At 44.4% G+C, this 18989-nt stretch overlaps 1 protein-coding gene across 1 annotated transcript in view; it reads left to right on the plus strand.

Moving 5' to 3' along the window:
* Window positions 1-18989, plus strand: part of LAMB1 (laminin subunit beta 1) — a 45238-nt gene that overhangs the window by 22762 nt on the left and 3487 nt on the right. Inside the window, exons 23-32 of the mRNA XM_064656305.1 lie at window positions 45-141; window positions 8951-9320; window positions 11020-11204; window positions 12429-12670; window positions 14141-14344; window positions 14722-14866; window positions 15606-15813; window positions 15986-16127; window positions 16981-17157; window positions 18429-18588. Of these exons, the coding sequence (XP_064512375.1) occupies window positions 45-141; window positions 8951-9320; window positions 11020-11204; window positions 12429-12670; window positions 14141-14344; window positions 14722-14866; window positions 15606-15813; window positions 15986-16127; window positions 16981-17157; window positions 18429-18588 (1930 nt within the window). The remainder of the gene's footprint in view (window positions 1-44; window positions 142-8950; window positions 9321-11019; window positions 11205-12428; window positions 12671-14140; window positions 14345-14721; window positions 14867-15605; window positions 15814-15985; window positions 16128-16980; window positions 17158-18428; window positions 18589-18989) is intronic.

Genomic DNA, 18989 nt, shown 5'->3' on the forward strand with positions numbered 1-18989 from the left:
CTGCTGAGGTGCTCGCGTCTCCTGATGGGTTGCTTTTTTGCCAGTTCACAGGGCAGTGCCAGTGCATGCCAGGCTTTGGAGGCCGGACCTGCCGGGAGTGCCAGGAGCTTTTCTGGGGTGACCCAAGCGTGGAGTGCCGAGGTGAGTTCAATCCTGGTGCCTGCTCCACTTGCTCCTTTGGGAAATGTCTGTGTGGTCCTGTTGCACTGGGACACCCTGCCGGGAGCAGCCTGCTCAAGCCTTGGAAATGAGGGAGGGGAAGGCATAGTGGGGTCTTCCCTGAGGTTTTGGTGCCTTGGGGGACAGGATGTACAGCAGGAGCCCAGCTCTGGGCTTGCCTGTATTTTTCTTGTCTGACCTCTATTTAGAAACAAACCTCTCTGTTTAGAAGGGTAAGCTTGCAATGCTGTCAGGTAAGCCAGCGTGGTAAGAAAATATATCACAAGCATTAGGGATAGAGAATTGGTCTGGAAACCAGTTTCCTTTGTCTTTTAATTGTATGTAGCTGAAGAGCACTTTCTTCTCTTGTATCTGCTTATGGAGACTGGGCCTGAATAAATAAGGGTTTTTTATTTAGTAGGAGACTTTCCTTATATTTCAGATGAAAGTAAAGGAGTGAGCAGAGATCGTGCAGTGGGTTAGCCCATGCTGTAAAACAGAGCGCCAAGAAGTTGCTTGTTTAGAAAACTGGATGCTTTTTGTCCTTTCATTATAAACAAGTCTGTTCATTAGCTGGAAAAGAAACTTCAGACATTGTCCAGACCAGAACAAACTTGTATCTCTGATCTGTTCAAATAGGAACCTTTGCCAGGAGGGTTTGCAATAGATTAAGGTATTTTTTCCTGCAGGGAGGAATGTGCTTGCTGTGGTCTTTAATAAATCCCTTACAATAGAGATACCTTAGAGCCCATTATCTTGGCAGATAGGCAGGTCACAGCTACTTGGTTACTGCAGTGGATGAAAGGACTGGGAATTGTCCCAGTTTCTGAGTACATATTAGGTTTCTTGGGGGGTGAGCAGCCTTTTTGGGGAGGCTGTGTGTGTTCTGGCATGGTGAGGGGCGTGCTGACCCTGCTCGCTCCAGGGCAGGGATTGTCTTATGGTATCAGTTGTCTCCATCAAGGTTTATTGATGGTGTCCATCTGCATATCTTATCAGCAGGATTTTGCAGCATACCAGCGTTTGTGGTCTCTCATGGAGTTTCTGCTGCCTTTCAAACATGTAAAAACCTGCTTTTTAATGTTTCTGAAGTAAAGAGAGAATATATTCTTCAGAGCCTGTTTTTACCACGCAAGAGCTACATTCTCCTTCTAGCCCATTGTACTTTCTGACCCCAGGTGATACAGGAGACTCACTCAGGTGGAAATGCAGATTTTCCTTCATGATTAGATCCAACAGAGGTCTCTGTGACAGATGGGGAAAGCGGGTGCCCAGGGCTGAGCCATGGCAGCCTGCAGCGTGATGCTCTGGACAGGCTCCAAGCGTGCGCTCGCTCATGGAATGCATCCAGCCGTGTGGTGCTGCAGAGTCTCCCCGGCGTGGTGGGGTCAGTGCCTCCTGCCGGTCTCCTATCCTTGCTTGGCACGGAGACAATCAACTTCTCAGCCCTCATTTAGCCCTGGAGAGTGAGTGGTGATGTTCAAGCTGGCAGACGTGCAGCTGCCGCGTGGGCAGGTAACAGATCTCAGTGGTAAGTGGTTTGCAGGCAAACTGGAAAACTGTGCTGTTTAAGGAGTTGCAGAGCAGTGTCCCTGGAAAATAGCTGAAATCTGGCCTGTGGCCAAGGTGAAGCTGGAACTGAGATGAGGCTTTGTCTCAAAGATGCTGGCTCCAGTTGCAGGGGAACATGTGGACTCCTGGCCATGGCGTTTGCCACCTGCCCTTAGTGGCATGCTCATGTTGGCCCAATCAGCCAATGTGGCCACATTTTGTGCTGCATTCAGGAAGAAAATAGAAACCAATCTGGATGGGGAACAGCAAGAGCTCTGAACCCTGTGAGTGTGGACAATCAGCCTTCACTGCGGGCATTGAGCTGATGCAGAGGTGTGGACATCAATCCCAACGACTCCAGGGTGGGATCCTCCACTGTCTAGGGCAAGTGGCTTCTGCTCAAGGTTGGAAATCACAGGGAGAATCAATCACTCCAGGGACAGTGATGTGTCATCTGTTCACGAGAGGTCTTCAGGCTGTTGGCACCGAGAGGCACAAGCTCTTGATGAGGAATGGCGACTGTATTGCTCACGTTGCTGTGACACCCTTGACAATACTAAAAAAACCCAAGTGCCTGCAAATAATCTCTGGACACAGCTATGTGGAGATGTACAAAATTGCCCATCTAGGACAGGCCAGGGATTTACAGAGGCTTGCAGCAGCAGTGAGTTATGAATGTGGGTCCTAGCATGCTCTGCTAGAAACAAGGCTCTAGGGCACACTTCCTCACCACCCCCAGCAATGGCAGTGACTATTGACAGCTGCTGCTGTGACTTGTATTCTAGAAACCTCGGTAAGATCAGAGCTGATGAAGCAGAAGCTGGGGAGGCAGGTTTCTGCACCTGATCAATGTGCTTTATTTGCAGTCTGTGCTTCCTGCTGGCTCCCTTTTGCATGTCTGCAGAGATCACACTGGGACCAGACTGCTGGGGCAAGCTGAGATGGGTGCCTGTGTTTGGGCAGCATCTCAAGCCCTTGGTACTGGGTGTGGTCTCAGCACCCACAGGTGTCCATTGGGGATTATACACCCACAGAGAGCCTGTAGGACTGGGTCTTCAGAGACTGCTTACTCCTTGTAATTCGAAAAAGCACAGTATTTTCTCACTAAATTTGGCACAGCAGTCACAGAGGATGGGGAAAAGCCCAGGCAGGGTGTGTGTCTCAGCCTTGTGCGGGTCCCTGTGAGGATGACAGTGAGCAGGAGCCGTACTGTGACGTGGCCTGCTTGGGGGGGCACTGCCAGCCCCTCTGCAGGACTCTTCTGGCCGTTGCTCCAGCTGCAAGCAGCTCTGCGTGAGCCTGCGCATGAACGCGTGCGTGTGCCTAGAGTCCTTGCTAAGGTAGTAAATAAGAGGATTATAGAGTTTGTCAAACTTGAGTCTCCCAGGCATTCTGCTGGAGCTTTTCCAAAGCCTGCAACTGAAGTGCAGGACTCTGCATGCTGAGATCCATGCTGACTTCAGCCCACAAAGCACATTTCTAGCAGGAGGCTCCAGGCTCCCAGGAAGCCTCTGAGATATGGTGTGGCTGCAGATGCAGCTTAAACAATGCCTTTGCACAGTAGATGCTATGAGTTTGTTTCATGTAATATAAATGAGATGACAATTGTACTATCATTACTGTTTTAATAAGTTGAAAAACAAAGCAGAGTGCAGTTAGTGAGATTGGAAGTTAGGTGGTGTTGCTATTGTCCCTTCACAAGAAGCATACCTGTGTTAATGTTTTTCTGTGTTGGACATGAGTATCAAGCCCTATTGTAAAAGCACAGAATTGAATTGAACTAAAATTAAAAAAAACCCTTTTTTTAATCAAATACACACTGCAGACATTGCCATTTAAGAATTAGCTTTGTAGTCTTAATTTAACACCTGGCTCAAACTATTCACATAGGCTGCTTTTATAGGAGGTGTTTATGGTGTTGACTGAAGACTAGCAGATATTTCTTTTCCTTCTGTGATAAGGGTCTAAAAAAGTTATACAAATTCTACATTTAAGAAAATACAATTTCCACTTTGAGTTTCATAATTTCAATTGACCTGTGGTCATAAAATATTGTAATCTATATTGTTTCCAGAAAATTGCCCTTTTGGTAAGGTCTTCTAGCATGTTAACATGCAGCACAACTCCAGTGGTTCTGGGCTGGTATCTTATCTTGACATTCCTACTGAAAATCGTAACGCTGAGGAGTTAGCACTATGCTTAGAGGATAATTTGAATCAATAGCTTATGATTCAAAAGAAATTTGCTAGCTTTGCAAAACTTTCAACCTTACAAATTGATGAATGGTTTTCTTATCATAGTGCCTCACTATGACTGGGAGATGATACCAGGAAATCATGTTTGAACAAAACCTTTGTGTTTTTTCTGTGGAGGAGTTAAACATTTGGTGCTTGTTCTCCTCAGTCTCAAGCAGTAAAGAAAATATTTCTATAAAAATGATTTCTACATCATCCTAGACAGAACAGAACACTTACTGCAGGATGCTAGGAACAAGCAAGGAATTGAACACTGAGACTGGTCTTCATGCAGCCCATTCAGTATCCGTTATATCATCTCCACTGTAGTATTAACTGCCTGATACACATTAGTTTAAATTAAGTGATGTGCAAATATGCCACATAATAAATTACACTAGTTTAAATGGAAGTGAGTTCTAAATATTTAAAATCAGAGGGAAAGGTAGCAAAGCTGTCAGAGTAGGTGAAAGATTAAGCAATTCATAGATCCTTGTGAGCTTAAAGCAAACCTCTTGAACTAGTAATTTGCTCCTTTTGGATTTCTCCCTTTAGGTTTCTACAATATTTCATTCAATATACATGTATGAGTGTTACTTCTGTCTTTAGGATCAGGGAAAATGAGGAGGAGAAATGCATTGATCAAGGTGATATAAAAATTACACATGGATACTCTCTTTGTGCATGTGTGTAAGTGCACATGCATTTGTGAACAGACACGGCTACAGTCTTTTAATCTGCTAATCAGCAGGTCCTGACTGGAGAAATTGGCTAAAAAATTTTGTGTCAAAATTGTTATTTCACTTAAATTGGAATATGCCACAGAAGAATCTCTGATGTAAGCACTCAGTTAAAGAAAACAATACGTCCAGTCCCAAAATGACATTTCAAAACAGAAACCTATTGTTTAATTTAGTAAATACTCCTTTGAAAATCCTTAAATTTTTGGCCAACTATTTCAAAAGCCTTCTTTGCCTCCACTGTGTTTTCCATGGGAGGTACTGCTCTGCTTACTCAGGGACAGATTTGAACCCTTTCTAACAGTGATCTTCAAAGCAAGCAGCCCTGTCTGTATTAACTTGCAGCCCTTCACCTTGGCCTCAGTCCACCCGTCTGCATGAAAGGAGAGTAATCAATAAGTTATCTTGAAGGCATTTCCAACTCAAAATGGTCAAGACATCTAAGTATCTTGTAGTAAACTCAACATCTATGTGGTTTTGTAGTGGAAAATGAACTACTTTTCCCCATTTCTAGTCACATGGGCATAGACAAAACATTTAAAAGGAACTTACAGGACTTTTCTTTCCCTATTCCACATATACTATGTTGAGTATAAAGCCATCAGTAGCTACTGAGTAATATTGGAAACACTTCTGCATCCCTAGATGTGCCTGTGTGTTTCTTGTTCTTCTTGAAAAAGATAGATTAACCAGGCATATGCTAACATTAGATGTGGTGTAGCTACTTAGGTGTTACATCAGACTTATGAGCATGCTGGCTAGAACCAAAATCTCCTGAGCCAAACAGTACTTTAAAGACTGTGTTTAAGTTAACCTGTTTGGGTACCTCAGAAGCAAAACTGCCATAACAGAGAGCATTCTTAGCATTGAACTGCATAGGAGTTGGCTCATGTGGTGGTCACAGGAGTAGCTGGACATTAACAAAGGAGGTGTTGGAGGAGAAAGAACTAGGTGTTGGAGGAGAAAGAAAGGCTAGAAGTGATGATGGGTACTCTGATACTGATTGAGCACATCATGCCCAGTTTATTCTGACAGGGTGTTCACTCTTTTTCTAGCAGATGATAGGAATCAGGGCGTCTCCAGTATTCACATGCCAATTCCTTGGCAGCGATAATCAAATGTCACAGGAATCCTTTTGGGGGATGTGCACCCCCATTATGAATGATGGATGTGTAACTCAGTTATTCTTCCATGAATTATTTGCCAATCCTGTCCAGCTTGGAGGCTCTCCTTTCCTTTCATGTGGAACCTGCCACTGTCACTGTGCCTTTGTCCCTTTCAGCCAAAGTTGCTTTTTTGTCACTTCAGGACAAAGTTGTGCTCTGCAGTCTCACAGAGACTGAAGCCAATGAGTTCTTGGCAGGCAGACATTGCCTGAGGCAGAGGTGAAACCTATGCACTGAGCTATTTGCCTGGTGGCCCAGCAGGGTTCAAGGTGCTCCTCACTACCTAGAAGGCTCTATATGATCTTGGCCTGGGCTTGCTTTCCTTCTCTTGAGAGCTGACCACAGCTAAAGTCAGTGGAGGGTTTGAGCCCTACTATGGTGTTAAGGGAAGATGCTCTTTTCAGTGGCATTGGACTATATGATCTTTGCTGGGGTGTAAAATAGCCCGATGATGGTGTCCAGGGCACAAGGTACAGGACTCGTGCACTAGAGGTGTTAGAGATGGTTAGGTTTTGAAAGCTGGTGTGGTACTGTACATGGTTAATGACTTGGGAAGATCATGAAGAAAAGAAAGAGCAAGTGTGAAAGCAGCACTTTTGAAAGCTGTTTTATGTATGTTGGATTCACACTCTGAGGTAATTCAGAGCCAGCATTGCCTGCTTCTGGACTTGATAGACAATCCTGAAAAGATAAATAACCCACAGTAATGTTTCTAGCTGCCTTGTACAATTTTCTCATGGGTCCTGCGAAGCTCAGTTTAGGAGTTTTGTAGGACTGGAAATGTGATGATTCTTCCAACTGTTGCATTGCATTTAGAATAAATTACTTTTTTGCTCTTTATCATCTCCCAACAGGCAGCTGCAGAGTTTGGGTTTTCACTTTGCAGACAAGTCAGTACCTAAATTCTTTTCTTCCTTTCCCAGCACTTTCTGGCTCCAGAGATTTTGGAATCCACATTACCATGTAAATGCTACTAAAGCCATGTCATCTGCTTTTTGTGAACATGCAGGTATTCAGGAGTAGAATTACTAACATGGGGTTGGTTTTGGTGTTTCTTTTTCACTTTAAGCTTTTTAAATCCACAAGTAAATATAGTGATTTGATTTGCCAGAAGCAAGTATTCCTGTAACTTGATCGGACCTCAGGATCTTTGAGAAAAACCACATGCCATTTAGCCTCTTTCTATACAGAGGAATTTGGACAATTCATCATTATACTCAGGGCCTTATTAGTTGACAGAAGGGTTAACTGACCTTCAAACAGGAACTCAACGGTTTGCCTGCAGGGAACATATTCCGTGGTGAGTTGACTACTTAAGCACTTTCGATGTAAAGTAAAAACAATCTCTTGTGTCAGGGTATAATTCAAAGAACAAAGGACCGTTTTGCTCAATTGTCCAAGCAGCAGAAGTTATTTTTGTCTCTTGCCTATCACATTCACATTGTACAAGAAAGTCGTTTTGTTGAAGAGCGATTTGTTCTGCTGAGGCTCTTTGTGTGATTTTTGAACTGAAGACCACCACTGTGTTCTGGCATTGAAGCCAACAATGTACAATCTTGAAAACAGCTTTGTGTTTTGCCCCTTTTTCAAGGGGGCATGTGCTTGGGGTGTGTGAATCGATTTATGGGCCTTTTTGAGCCGTTTAACCTCCTTCAAGGGTGCCTAGTAAATGGATATGTAAGTGAAGTATCACAGTCCTTTTCCTGTTTAAGGAATGTGCTCTTGACCTGCTTCGGGTGTATTCTGCCGTGATGATAGTTACAAAACGTGCATGTTTTCAAAGCCCCCCTTTCTGTTGTTTGCTACCATCTCTTTATTAAAAGCTTTGCGTGTTGGTGGTGCCCTCTGCTGCCGCTGCCTCCTGTGTAATTGAGGAGGAGAGGTCAAGTGGCAGCCCCGCTGCATGGAAACGCTTCTCCTGATAGCATTATTGTGTACAAAGCATGTCTGTGCTTTTAGAAATGACAGTGCATCAGTAAGTTAATTAAGTAACTTCTCTCCATGGCGAGTTAGTACCAAAGAAGCAAATTTCAGGAAGGTGTGAGTATTGACTCCCAAGCTGATGCTCTAAGTGTGCAATAATTAAAAAAAAAAAAACAAAACCAAAAACAAACAAAAAAAAAAAACCCAACAAAAAATTACAGTGTTAATCATCCTCATTCCCATTTGAGGGTAACAAACAGTGTGTAGGCTCTTGGTCGTTAGCACCTTAGGGCTAACAGGGCTGCCCATGACCACATTCTTTGTTCTATTATACTTTTCACTGCCAGATTTTTTCTCATTTTCTGTGTACCCAAAATGTCAGCCCAGGGCCAGATTCTTTGATGTGTATTGTGAATGTTTTCCCACCATCCTTGGCAGGAGCATGTCCTGAGCCAGTCCTTGTACCTCTGCATAGAAGATCTCTCAAGGGCTGTTGCTCCATAGATTTGCCCTGTTCTTCTTTGAAGCCACCTCAGCTTTTAGCACCCACACTGTCTAGTGGAAGGAAGCTCCACCACTTAACTAAGTGCTGTGTAATCAACTATCTCCTTTTAGTGTGCTGTTTGTGGGAGGTGCAGGGGAAGGTGATTGGGTTTTTATCTGCTGGGTTCCTCAGTTACCCTTACTCCTGTGCTGGAGGAGGCAGTAAATAGTTGTTCCTAGTTCCCTTTTCCCATTTTTCTCATGTTTCGTGCACAGACTCTCTGATGTGTGTCTGCCTGTTGTTTCTTTTCCTGTGTGGAGAGTCTTGCTCTACTCACTCTTCATTGTAGGAGTGAAAGTGGGATCTTTGTCTTTAGTTGCTATCCAGTTGACATCCAAACACTGAAAGAAGTGGTGTCCATCCTTGCTCCATTATTGTTCCTGTTTCTGAGATGTCCAAATCCTGGTCTCTTTCTAGAGTTCTTTCCCTATCTCTTTCCCCTTTCACACTCAAACCTGCTTCCCCTGTACCCAAGTGATACATCCATAATTAGCTTTTTATAATCCAGGCACTGACCACTTCTGCACTCATTTCACCACTTTATTTATAACTGGTTTTTTTTTCCCCCACCCTGCCAACGTCACTGTCATTTCCCTCTCCGTAGTCTTCACATGTGCCTTTTTCTCCTTCCAGCATGTGATTGCAACCCTCATGGCATCCAGACACCGCAGTGTGACCGTGCCACTGGGCAGTGCATTTGCAATGAAGGAGTGGAAGGGCCGCGCTGCGACAAGTGCTCCCGGGGCTACTCGGGCTTCTTCCCCAACTGCGTGCCCTGCCACCAGTGCTTCGCCCTCTGGGATGTGATCATCAGCGAGCTGGCTAATAAGACCCAGCAGTTCCTGGACAGGGCTAATACCCTCAAAATCACTGGAGTCACCGGCCCATACCAGCAGACACTCACCACACTGGAGGAGAAGCTCAGTGAAATTAAAACCATCGTCACTCAAAATCCAGCAGCCGAGCCCCTGAAGAACATTGGAAATCTCTTCGAGGAAGCAGAGTGAGTACAGTTGCAGTTACATGGATAAGTCTAGCGTGAGAAGGAGTGGGAGTTCCAGTGAGATGGAATTTACTTGAGTGACTGATGTCCCCATGCTGGGCTGAGGACACTCTGGCTCCGCTCCTTTAGCTGGGTGAGGTACGCTGTGCCAGTGTGTCCTGGCACTGGTGGAGCTCCTGGCCGTGCTGAGCACTGGCAGTGAGCATCCATCCCACAGTGAGCATCCATTCCACAGCAGAAACCCAGAACCGTGGCTGGGGCTGGCAGGAGCTGGGCTGGCAGGAGCCGTGCAGCTGCCACGTGCTGGGCAGGGGTTGTCCTGCTCCCACTGCTCTCCAGGCAGCTAATTACCAGGGAGCCACTCATGCTTGTCTTGTGCTGCCCTGGGGCAAAGGACAAACACTGCTATTATGTGAGAGAATGAAGAGAGGGAGAGATTAAATTCCTGGATTTCCATGTGTTGCTGATGAGTTGGAAACTTGGGCTCCTTTCTGAATTCTGAGCATGTGCGGGGGGGAAGTATCAGCTTTATAATAAGGATTGTTTCCATTTTTCTCAGGGTTAGGAGCCTTGTATTTTGTTTTAGGGCTAAGCATACAAAAGATAGTTGTCTGTGCTTTTAGAAATGGGTCAGTCTAACATTAAGTAGGATTACAGATGCTTTCTAGCCCTGTCTACAACTGTTCCAACTTGTTTATGCATTATAAAGGGGACTGCACAAAGCAAAGGGCTGAGGATTAAAGCACAAATGTCTCAATCAGGAATAGCTTGTGCCCTACAGCTCCCTCTCTCCAGCTGGAGAGCTGGGGCTCACTGCTGCTTTTGGACTCTGTGTATACTGAGGTAGGTCAGAGCAGCTGAGGAGCTGCTTTTCCTTAAAACACATATATGTGCATCTGTTCTTGCTCCTCTCTGGTTGTATAGAAGAATACTGGGCTTAGGAGGAGTCCTGGAAAACAGCAGGCTGTTGGGCTATTGAGAGCTGTAAATTTGTCTTAGAGCTTAAATACTGCCTGATTCTTTCAGAATGCTGGGTTTGGTGTGATCACCATGGATGGGAATAGCTTCCTATGCGCACTGCTGTTCTGCAGCAGCCTTGACATGTAACATTCACTTGCTTTTCCTTTTAGGGTTATCCCACTAGCTAAAGCCTGCTCCGTGGCTCACTTGAGGCCACGCTGAATGCTGAGGGCGGGATCTTTACAGACAAGTTAAAAGAATCCATTGTGTTAAGACTCAGGCTCTCCCCCGGCCCTCGCCTGCTTCCTGAAGTTCAAATCTGTCCCATGAGCTCGTAGTAATCAAAACTGCATTTGTAGCTGTGTGGGATGGGAAGCAAATTATGTATGGATCATAGTAGTCAACTCTGACCTATGCAGTTGCCATGATACAAGATCATTACACCAGTCCTCTGGAATCTGCCTCCAGTTAATCTTACACAAAGCAGCTGTTTTCTGAGCAATTTGGTGCTTTGAGTTTATAAATGTGCTGCAGATTAAAAAGTAGTTTTGTGTGATAAAGGAAACAAAACAGTATTCTAGGTTGGCATGTTGTTACAAATCACTTAGAGCTCCAGTGAGGGAGTACAGTCCTACCGTGGCAGAGGTTAGGTACAGCTCTAGCCACCACTCTTCAGTGAAGCATCAAGGCTTACAACCCTTCCTCCCCCCCGCTGCTGAGTCCTGTGCCTGTTTTACAGGAAGCTTACAGCAGATGTTACAGTTAAGATAGCTGACATAGAAGAAAACCTGTCAGCGTTAGCAGCAAAGAGCAACAGCACAGACACTGACCTGAGCGCACTGGAGACAGATGCCAAAAGCCTCGACCATGTCGTGAAAGAACTTGCAGAACAGCTAGAGTTCATCAAGATCTCTGATGTTCGGGGTGAGTGTCACAGGGAGGGGCAGAAAGCAGTGGGGTGGCTAAAGACTTAATTAGCGCATGGTTTTAAATACCAGGTTAATCTTCTAACTTGTAATAAAACACAGTTCCTAGGAGGACAGCTTCTTTCTGTGCATTAGCAGAGTTGCTGATACAGCAGGAATTTTTGTCCCCTCACCCTGTCTCTCTCCCATCTGCACATTGCAAAGCTGACTTATTCTCGGGGCACAGAATTACCTTAAAGTATGTTGCTTGACACATTTTAGATGAGACACAATGGCATAAAGTGCACCACAGATTCCAAAATACGCCTGGACATCACCCTTTCTCTCCCTGGTCTGTTAAATGGCTGTTTCTGTTTGAAAAAAATAGGTCTTTGCGACTAAGAGTACACTGTAAAGGGCCCAGTTCTTCTGAGCCACCCAAACCTTGCATGCCTATTGGCACACTGAAATGTGCCAAGAATCAATATTTGTTGGAGAAAGAGGAATGTCACCAAATTATTTGGAAATTTGGAAAGCTGACTTCAAAGAAATGATTTGTTAATTTTTCTTTTAAATTTCCTAGTTTGTAGGAAGTCTGAAATTGTTTCCAGTGAACATGGGAAATTGCAGAGTGAGGCAAGTGGGATATAGAACAGGGGAGTCCCTGACTTGTGGCATTCTGCAAAGGAAAGCTGCCCCAAGGTGCAGAGTATGGCTATCCCCACAGGGTCCCTCACACCCGCTCAAGGCCTCTCCAGGAGTTGTGCCAAACTAACAGTTCTGTAAGTCAGCAACTCTCATCAAGCACTTGTTTCTTGAGAAAGCTCTGACCAGTTTCCAGGCAGTGGCTCCATAAGCCAGACATCCCAGAGCACACAATAAGAATTAATAGGATAAGTGAATCCTTAGAAAACAGACTGTTCCTCTAAAAAACCTAAAAGGATCTCCTGGATCTCCTTTTGACCTTAAGGCAAGCTGAATTCAGTCACTAGAGTCAGAGAAAGGCTTAACTTCCAAGTCCAACTTGACACACTGTCCACCATCAAAAAAGCAAGCTTTTTTTTCTACGACAGGTTGAATTCTGTCAACCTAGCAGTGGCACTGAACACAGCTGCAAAGGTCAGCGTTTCATTTAATGTGATGTGAGATATCGTAACCCTGATGTGTCATCTGCTAACATCTATAATACACATTACTTTGGGTTACTAGCAGATTTCTCATCAGCTCCATCTGATTTCTACAGGAGCCTTGGATAGTATCACCAAGTATTTCCAGATGTCCCTGGAGGCAGAGGAGAGGGTCAATGCCTCCACTGTTGATCCCGATAGCGCCGTGGAGCTGTCAGCACAAACGCGGCAGGAAGTGGAAGACTTAATCAATGAGAAGGAGGCCCAGTTCAAGGCTAAACAAGAGGAGCAGTCGCGCCTTCTGGATGAACTCGCAGGCAAGCTGCAGAGCCTGGATCTCTCCGAGGTGGCTGAGAAGGTACACAGCTGAACACAGCTGAGAATCACTGGGATAAAACCTGCAGCAAAAATAAAGCTGGGTTTGTGAAGACGCAACAGGCAGGGAGGAACTGTAGGGTGTGACAGTGTGAGATAGCAGCTTGTTGATGAAAAATGCACGTTGCTTGGTTGGTGGGGTATTCTGTGGGCTAGAACTGGGCCATGTAATCAGCAGGCTCTGAGACCTACTGGCTTTCAAGCACCAGCCTTTCTTGTTGGTCTCCCCCCTACCCTTCCCAGCCTCAAAAAAGCACCGGCCTTTGTATCACTCCTGCCTTAACCCAGTGCCCTTTGCTGTGGACAGAGCTCCCACATGTAGAAAAGCATAGCAAATCTGCTGGGCTGAGAGCCATCTGATGAGCTCTTAAACCCATCCTGACTTCAGTGCTTGCTTTCTCTAGGCTTTCCTTTTCCTTTCTGCAGTTCTGTAGGGAACATGCTGGGCCTGTACGGTGCCCAGCCAGGCAGCATTTCTGCTTGCACTGACAGGCTGCCCACATCATCATCACCACAGGCTCATCTTCCTCCTGCTTGAGAAAAAGCAGAACTTAACAGGGAGCTGGAGTCAAAAGGGCATTTTCTCTGTTGAAGCTGCCTACTCATCTGTAAATACCATCAAGGGTGGCTTTTTCTTGGGAGAGGCTGGGTGTTCCCTCAGTTTCACTTTGAAGTTGTCCAGCTGCATTCAGAGAACAATCCCTAAACAGTCCCCGGGGAAGGCAGGCTGCAGGGGACCACTCATTAAATCCCCGGGGAAGGCCAGGCCTGTGTTAGAGGGTGAGTTCTTCACACACTGAATTGTCCCTTCCTTAACAAGCAGCCATCCCTCCCACTCCCCCAGCCCTCTGTTTTTCTCTGGAGGCAAGAAAGAGAGATCTTTTTGTTTAGCTTTCCTTCCCCTACATTCCTGCCTGACTGTTCTTGAGGTCTGAAAATCTTGGGTAGATGTTTATCAAGACAGTAAACACCAAGTTGCTTCGAGGTGTAATCATGAGACACACAGAGCCACACACACACAAAAAAATCTTTCTGCTTTCTAGCTACTGCTGGGTTGCATGCCAAACAGGTAAGAGGGACTCATTTACACTTCACAGGAGACAGCTGCAGTTAACTTGGCACAGCCCCTAGGTTATCCCAGGGAGATTTTTTTGGCTGCAAAACTTCAGTGACTATCATTTGGCAAAAAGGGAGTGGGGGCTTGAAAAGTGAAAAGAACCTCACAGGAATGGGGAGTTTTCTCATATTGCCTCCTCTGTTATGTCATTGCCAAACACTAACCAAGTAGTGGATAATTCTCAGTACAATGTTGCTGATGGAAATAGATTTGCTTTTTTAAAAAAAACAAACCTCTGAAATTTTCTGGTACAGCAGTGTCCTACTCCAGCCCCCCCACAGTTCAGCAATGGAAATCAGGTTGTGACTGCTTCCCTTGTCTAATGTGTCCCTGCAGACGTGTGGCACTGCTCCGGGAGCCTCCTGTGCCGAGTCCGAGTGCGGCGGCTTGAACTGTCGGACGGAGGAAGGGAAGAAGAAGTGTGGAGGCCCCGGCTGCGAGGGGCTTGTGACCGTAGCTCACAACGCCTGGCAGAAAGCTATGGATTTTGACAGAGACATCCTCAGTGCATTAGCAGAAGTTGAGCAACTCTCTAGAATGGTAATACGCCAAAGCCATTGTTAGATATTAAAAAAGAAAAAAACCTTTCGCTTGTAACACAGATTGAGAGGCTAATTGACAAAGTATGTGCTGGCTTACTTCGGAATACTTTGAGTTGCGTAACCTCATCATGCTTGTAAAAATCCTCAGCAAGGGAGCTTGCTAAAGTGAAGCTTCATGGATAACTAAACATCAGCCTGAGTTGTTTAAACTAGCGCTGGGGGTATGGATCAGGGCCAGCTTCTAAGTGTTCTGTGAGTTTTATGAGAAGAAGCATTCCTCATTACTATTACCTCTAACTCCAACAGAATTGTTTTAAAACAGGCCTTAAAGCATGACAAGATATGCAATCAAGCCTTCCATTTTCTTCTCTTTAGGTTTCTGAGGCGAAACAGAGAGCTGATGAAGCAAAACAAAATGCACAAGCAGTTTTGCTCAAAACCAATGCTACAAAAGAACAAGTGGACAGAAGCAATGAAGATCTGAGAAATCTTATTAAGCAGATTAGAGACTTCCTAATGCGTAAAAACCTTACATTTTGGTTATATTTTGATTCTGGGTTTGTGAAAACTGTTTTTATATCTATATCATCCTCCAAGGGTTAATGCAATAGTTGTGTTATTGTTCCCTGCCCCCCCAGACAGACTTAGTGTCTATGATGAAATCTGGAAACATGAGAAAACGAAGACAATAGGAAAGTGAGAGCAAACTGTGACATGTTCTTATGTGCGTTTCAGCTGAGGCTGTTGTAGTGCTGTACTTAGCCAAGTATGTTCATAAGTTCTGGCTAGAAAGACAAAGTAGTATTAAAGGGGAAGAAAGTCAGAAACTGAATTTTTCTCACTGTAAGAAAGTACGCAAAGGTTAAATGAAAGCCTTGTTTGCCAGCAAGCAGCAGCATGGCAAACCCATTCCTTCCCTGTTTGCACAGGGCTGAGTATGCGTTAGCACAAATACATTTACGTGCAGCTGTTGGCTTTGTTTCCTGGGGCTCAGGTCCCCCCCAGCTAATCACCAAGATCTTCAAATGGCTTCCAAGAGAGCTATGCCAGCAGGGCCTCCACACCTGCTGGGCCTCTCCCAAGAGGGAATTTCCACCCTAAGGAAGCAGTTTTAACACCTTGATTTTCCATAAGTCTGTGGGAAGAAGTTTTCCTGTGATTTTCCTTCTTTAGGGAGCAGCTAGACAAGAACTTGAGTACTGAGACTTGACAGAGGGAAGCTTTTACTCACATCTTTGTTATTTGTGTCCATTTACTAGAAGACAGTGCTGACCTGGATAGCATCGAGGCAGTGGCTAATGAGGTGCTGAACATGGAGATGCCAAGCACTCCCCAGCAGCTCCAAGCCCTGACAGAAGATATTCGCGAGCGTGTGGAAAGCCTCTCTGATGTTGAGGTCATTCTGCAGCAAAGCGCTGGAGACATTGCCAGAGCAGAAATGCTGCTGGAGGAAGCTAAAAAAGCAAGGTATGCAGACCTGTTTCATCTCATTGTATGCGAAAGTGCAGTTTAACTTTCCATGATGTAGATTTTCATTCCTTCAGTAAGGGGCAAAAAAGTTCCTTTGCAGTGTGTGGGTTTTTTCCAGTTCCAAAGTAAAAGCATTTTTAGCATTAACAGAGTCTTTCTTGCTCCACAGCAAAGGTGCAACAGATGTTAAAGTCACTGCAGACATGGTGAAAGCAGCACTGGAAGAAGCTGAAAAAGCTCAAAATGCAGCTGAAAAAGCCATCAAACAAGCTGATGAAGATATTAAAGGAACTCAAGACCTGCTGACCTCAGTGAGTTTTTTATGACTATTTCTTATGATATAGAAACAGCACCAAGTCTGATACTTGGAAACTGATGTAAGCCTGCCTAGGGAAGGCTCTTGGGTACTGCAAAGCAAAAACTGCACTTAAAATGGATCTAAACCATTCCTGCCTTCACATCAACTTTTAAGTGAGTATGACAAATGCTAGGGGACTATTTGCTCACAAAAACCCCAGTCAGACAACAACAACCAACCACAAAAAAACCCAAACCAAACTGAACCAAAAATCAAAAGGCTTTCCTCACCCCATATCCTGCACCGTCCAAGGAAAATGAGCAGGATTGTAGCCTTCTAAAGCTAAGGCAAGCCACACTGGTCATGTTCTGGTGTAGCTGTGCAAAGTGTCATCCACCACTGCAGCGTCAGACTAAAATAAACAAATGCTGGATTGAAGTGGCATGTGCTGTAATCTTGTCAGATAAAGTATTTTCAAATTTTATCTCAAGGCCCTCAGGACACCATAGTGCTATCTATACCCATGAAGCTTGGCCAGTTTAGAAGCTTCACAAGTCCATTATCACAGGCTGAAGTCAAATGTCTGAAGTTTTCTCAGCAGATTAGGCAACTCTTGCATGTATAATGCAATCAAATCGTTTTTAACCATGTTAAATAATGCTTTTGCAGCCTCATATGTACTGTTTTCAAGCAGTGGGCTTTTTCACCCTGACTGCGATTGGCCATTTTTAGCAAAACTGAAACAACTGTTTTTTAAAATCAGATCTACGGACATAAACTAATTAGTTGAGCAGAGTATATCCAGAAAATTTAGTAGTATATCCGGTGTCTTTTGAAAGTGTAACTCTCATCCTTCTTTCTATTAGATTGAATCTGAAAATGCAGCATCTGCAGAAACACTGAACAATGCTACCTTACGTCTGTTTGAACTAGAGAGGAGTGTTGAAGACCTTAAGCAAAAAGCTGCTACAAATTCAGAGAATGTGGACAGCATAGAAGACAAAATTATTACTGCAAAACAAAATGCTGAAGAAGTTAAAGAGGTGAGAAGCTCAGGAAAGATGCTAAGGGAATACCAGGAATGTTCCTTTAGCTAAAGGAACATCAGTGAAAACATGTGATCCATCACATATTATTGGTCATGTACTGGGGGTAAAAAAAAATCCCAACATCTACGCACTTATCCAAGATAGCTGCTTTTTACTTTGGATCCAAATAGAGAGAGAGAGAAGTACTGGGAAGTTTTCAGGTTCCAAAATAGCTGCAGGAAATCTGTCACACTGTCACCCTTTCATAAATATGTTTCTGGCCCTCAGCTTTACTATCTGCCACAGGAGAACTGGTACTTTCTTTTTTTCACTTGTATAGAGTATTTATGGTTCTATGACAAAGACAGCTTCAGGACAAGGAACCCAGAATTTGGCATACATGGAATCAAGCAACAAGAAAAATCATGACCTTATTATAAAACCAAAGTAATTTTTAAATATCAGAGATGCAAGATTTTTTCTCTGACCAGGTGGCATTGCTCCCAATGTCTGCTAAACACCTTTGTAATAGCAAAAGAATGCTCATTAACAAAACAATTGACCAATTTGCCAAAGGAAGTTTCATTACTCCCATCTCTTGTCTGTAGTTAGCCCATCAGTCTCCAGAGAGACATTTTCTGCCAGGAGAGCTGTATTATCCATCCAATCAACAATATCCAAACTCTAAGTAATATCTCAGATGTTGTCAAGTAAACATGAGATACTTCCAGTAGTACTGCTGCAGTTTGTTAACTTGCTTAATGATTAAATTCCATTGGACTTCTCAATCTTAACCCCACAGAGAAAAGCACAGCTGAGAAACCAACCTTGTGACTTCTCCAGCACCTTCACCTGCACAAACTAGTCAGCTGTCTCATTACTGAAAGGGTAACAAGAGTACTCCTCCCCAAATGCAAGCATTCAATCCAAAACAGTGCCAGTTCCTTACCATGTGTAGCTTTCCAGCTGTACATTAGTTACAGAAGTGTGTAACTAATTAGTTACAGAACTGTGTAAATTAATCCCATAAATCCCTGCCAAGTGACAGTACTGAAGCTGTAAAACAGCCACAGATCTGCAAAAGAGCAACTTATGAGTCTTCACCCCAGCCCTTAAAGTCTTGAATAGTAAGCAGGAAATACCCTGAAACTGTTCCTGCTTTTGTTAACTGAGCTAAGAGCATAGTCTCTCCTTCCACCCAGATTAGTAAGGGTAGAGGAGGAAATGCCAACTCCCACTGTATTGGCTGTCGCGTGAGCTCCATCTTGTGCTTGAATTTGGAACAGGTCCTCGACACGGAGCTGAGCGGTAAGTACAGAACCGTGGAAGAACTCATTGCCAAGAAGACTGAGGAGTCGGCCGACGCCAGGAGGAAAGCTGGCATGTTGCAAGATGAAGCTAAAGCCTTGCTGGCTCAAGCAAACAGCAAACTCCAGCTGCTCAAAGGTAAGGCTGTTCTGAGGAGGTAAGTTGGCACCTAAGCACATGAAGAAATTTCACACTGTTATTGTATTCATCAGAAGCTGGGGGGGGAGGAAAGGAACTTAATTGTTACTGAGGCTTGATCTCCTTTCCTTATTTTTATGGACACAATACAGTTTTTCAGAGATTTCTATAAGAGAAGCTGAAACTTATAGGTGAGACACAAACTTATGGTATGGCACCCATCACTGCTCCCAGAAACCACTACAGGGAAGGAAGGTAACTACTGTGCTTAGGATGATGAATAACCTGTTCAAGCAAGACCCCCATCTTCAAACAGTACTGCCCCCACCCCACCCTGGAAAGCTGTTAAAACAAAAGCTAATCAGGACACAAGTTCCTGTTTACAGATTAATTTAACATTT

Source organism: Pseudopipra pipra, chromosome 5 (assembly GCF_036250125.1).
Source record: "Pseudopipra pipra isolate bDixPip1 chromosome 5, bDixPip1.hap1, whole genome shotgun sequence".
Classification (NCBI taxonomy): domain Eukaryota; kingdom Metazoa; phylum Chordata; class Aves; order Passeriformes; family Pipridae; genus Pseudopipra; species Pseudopipra pipra.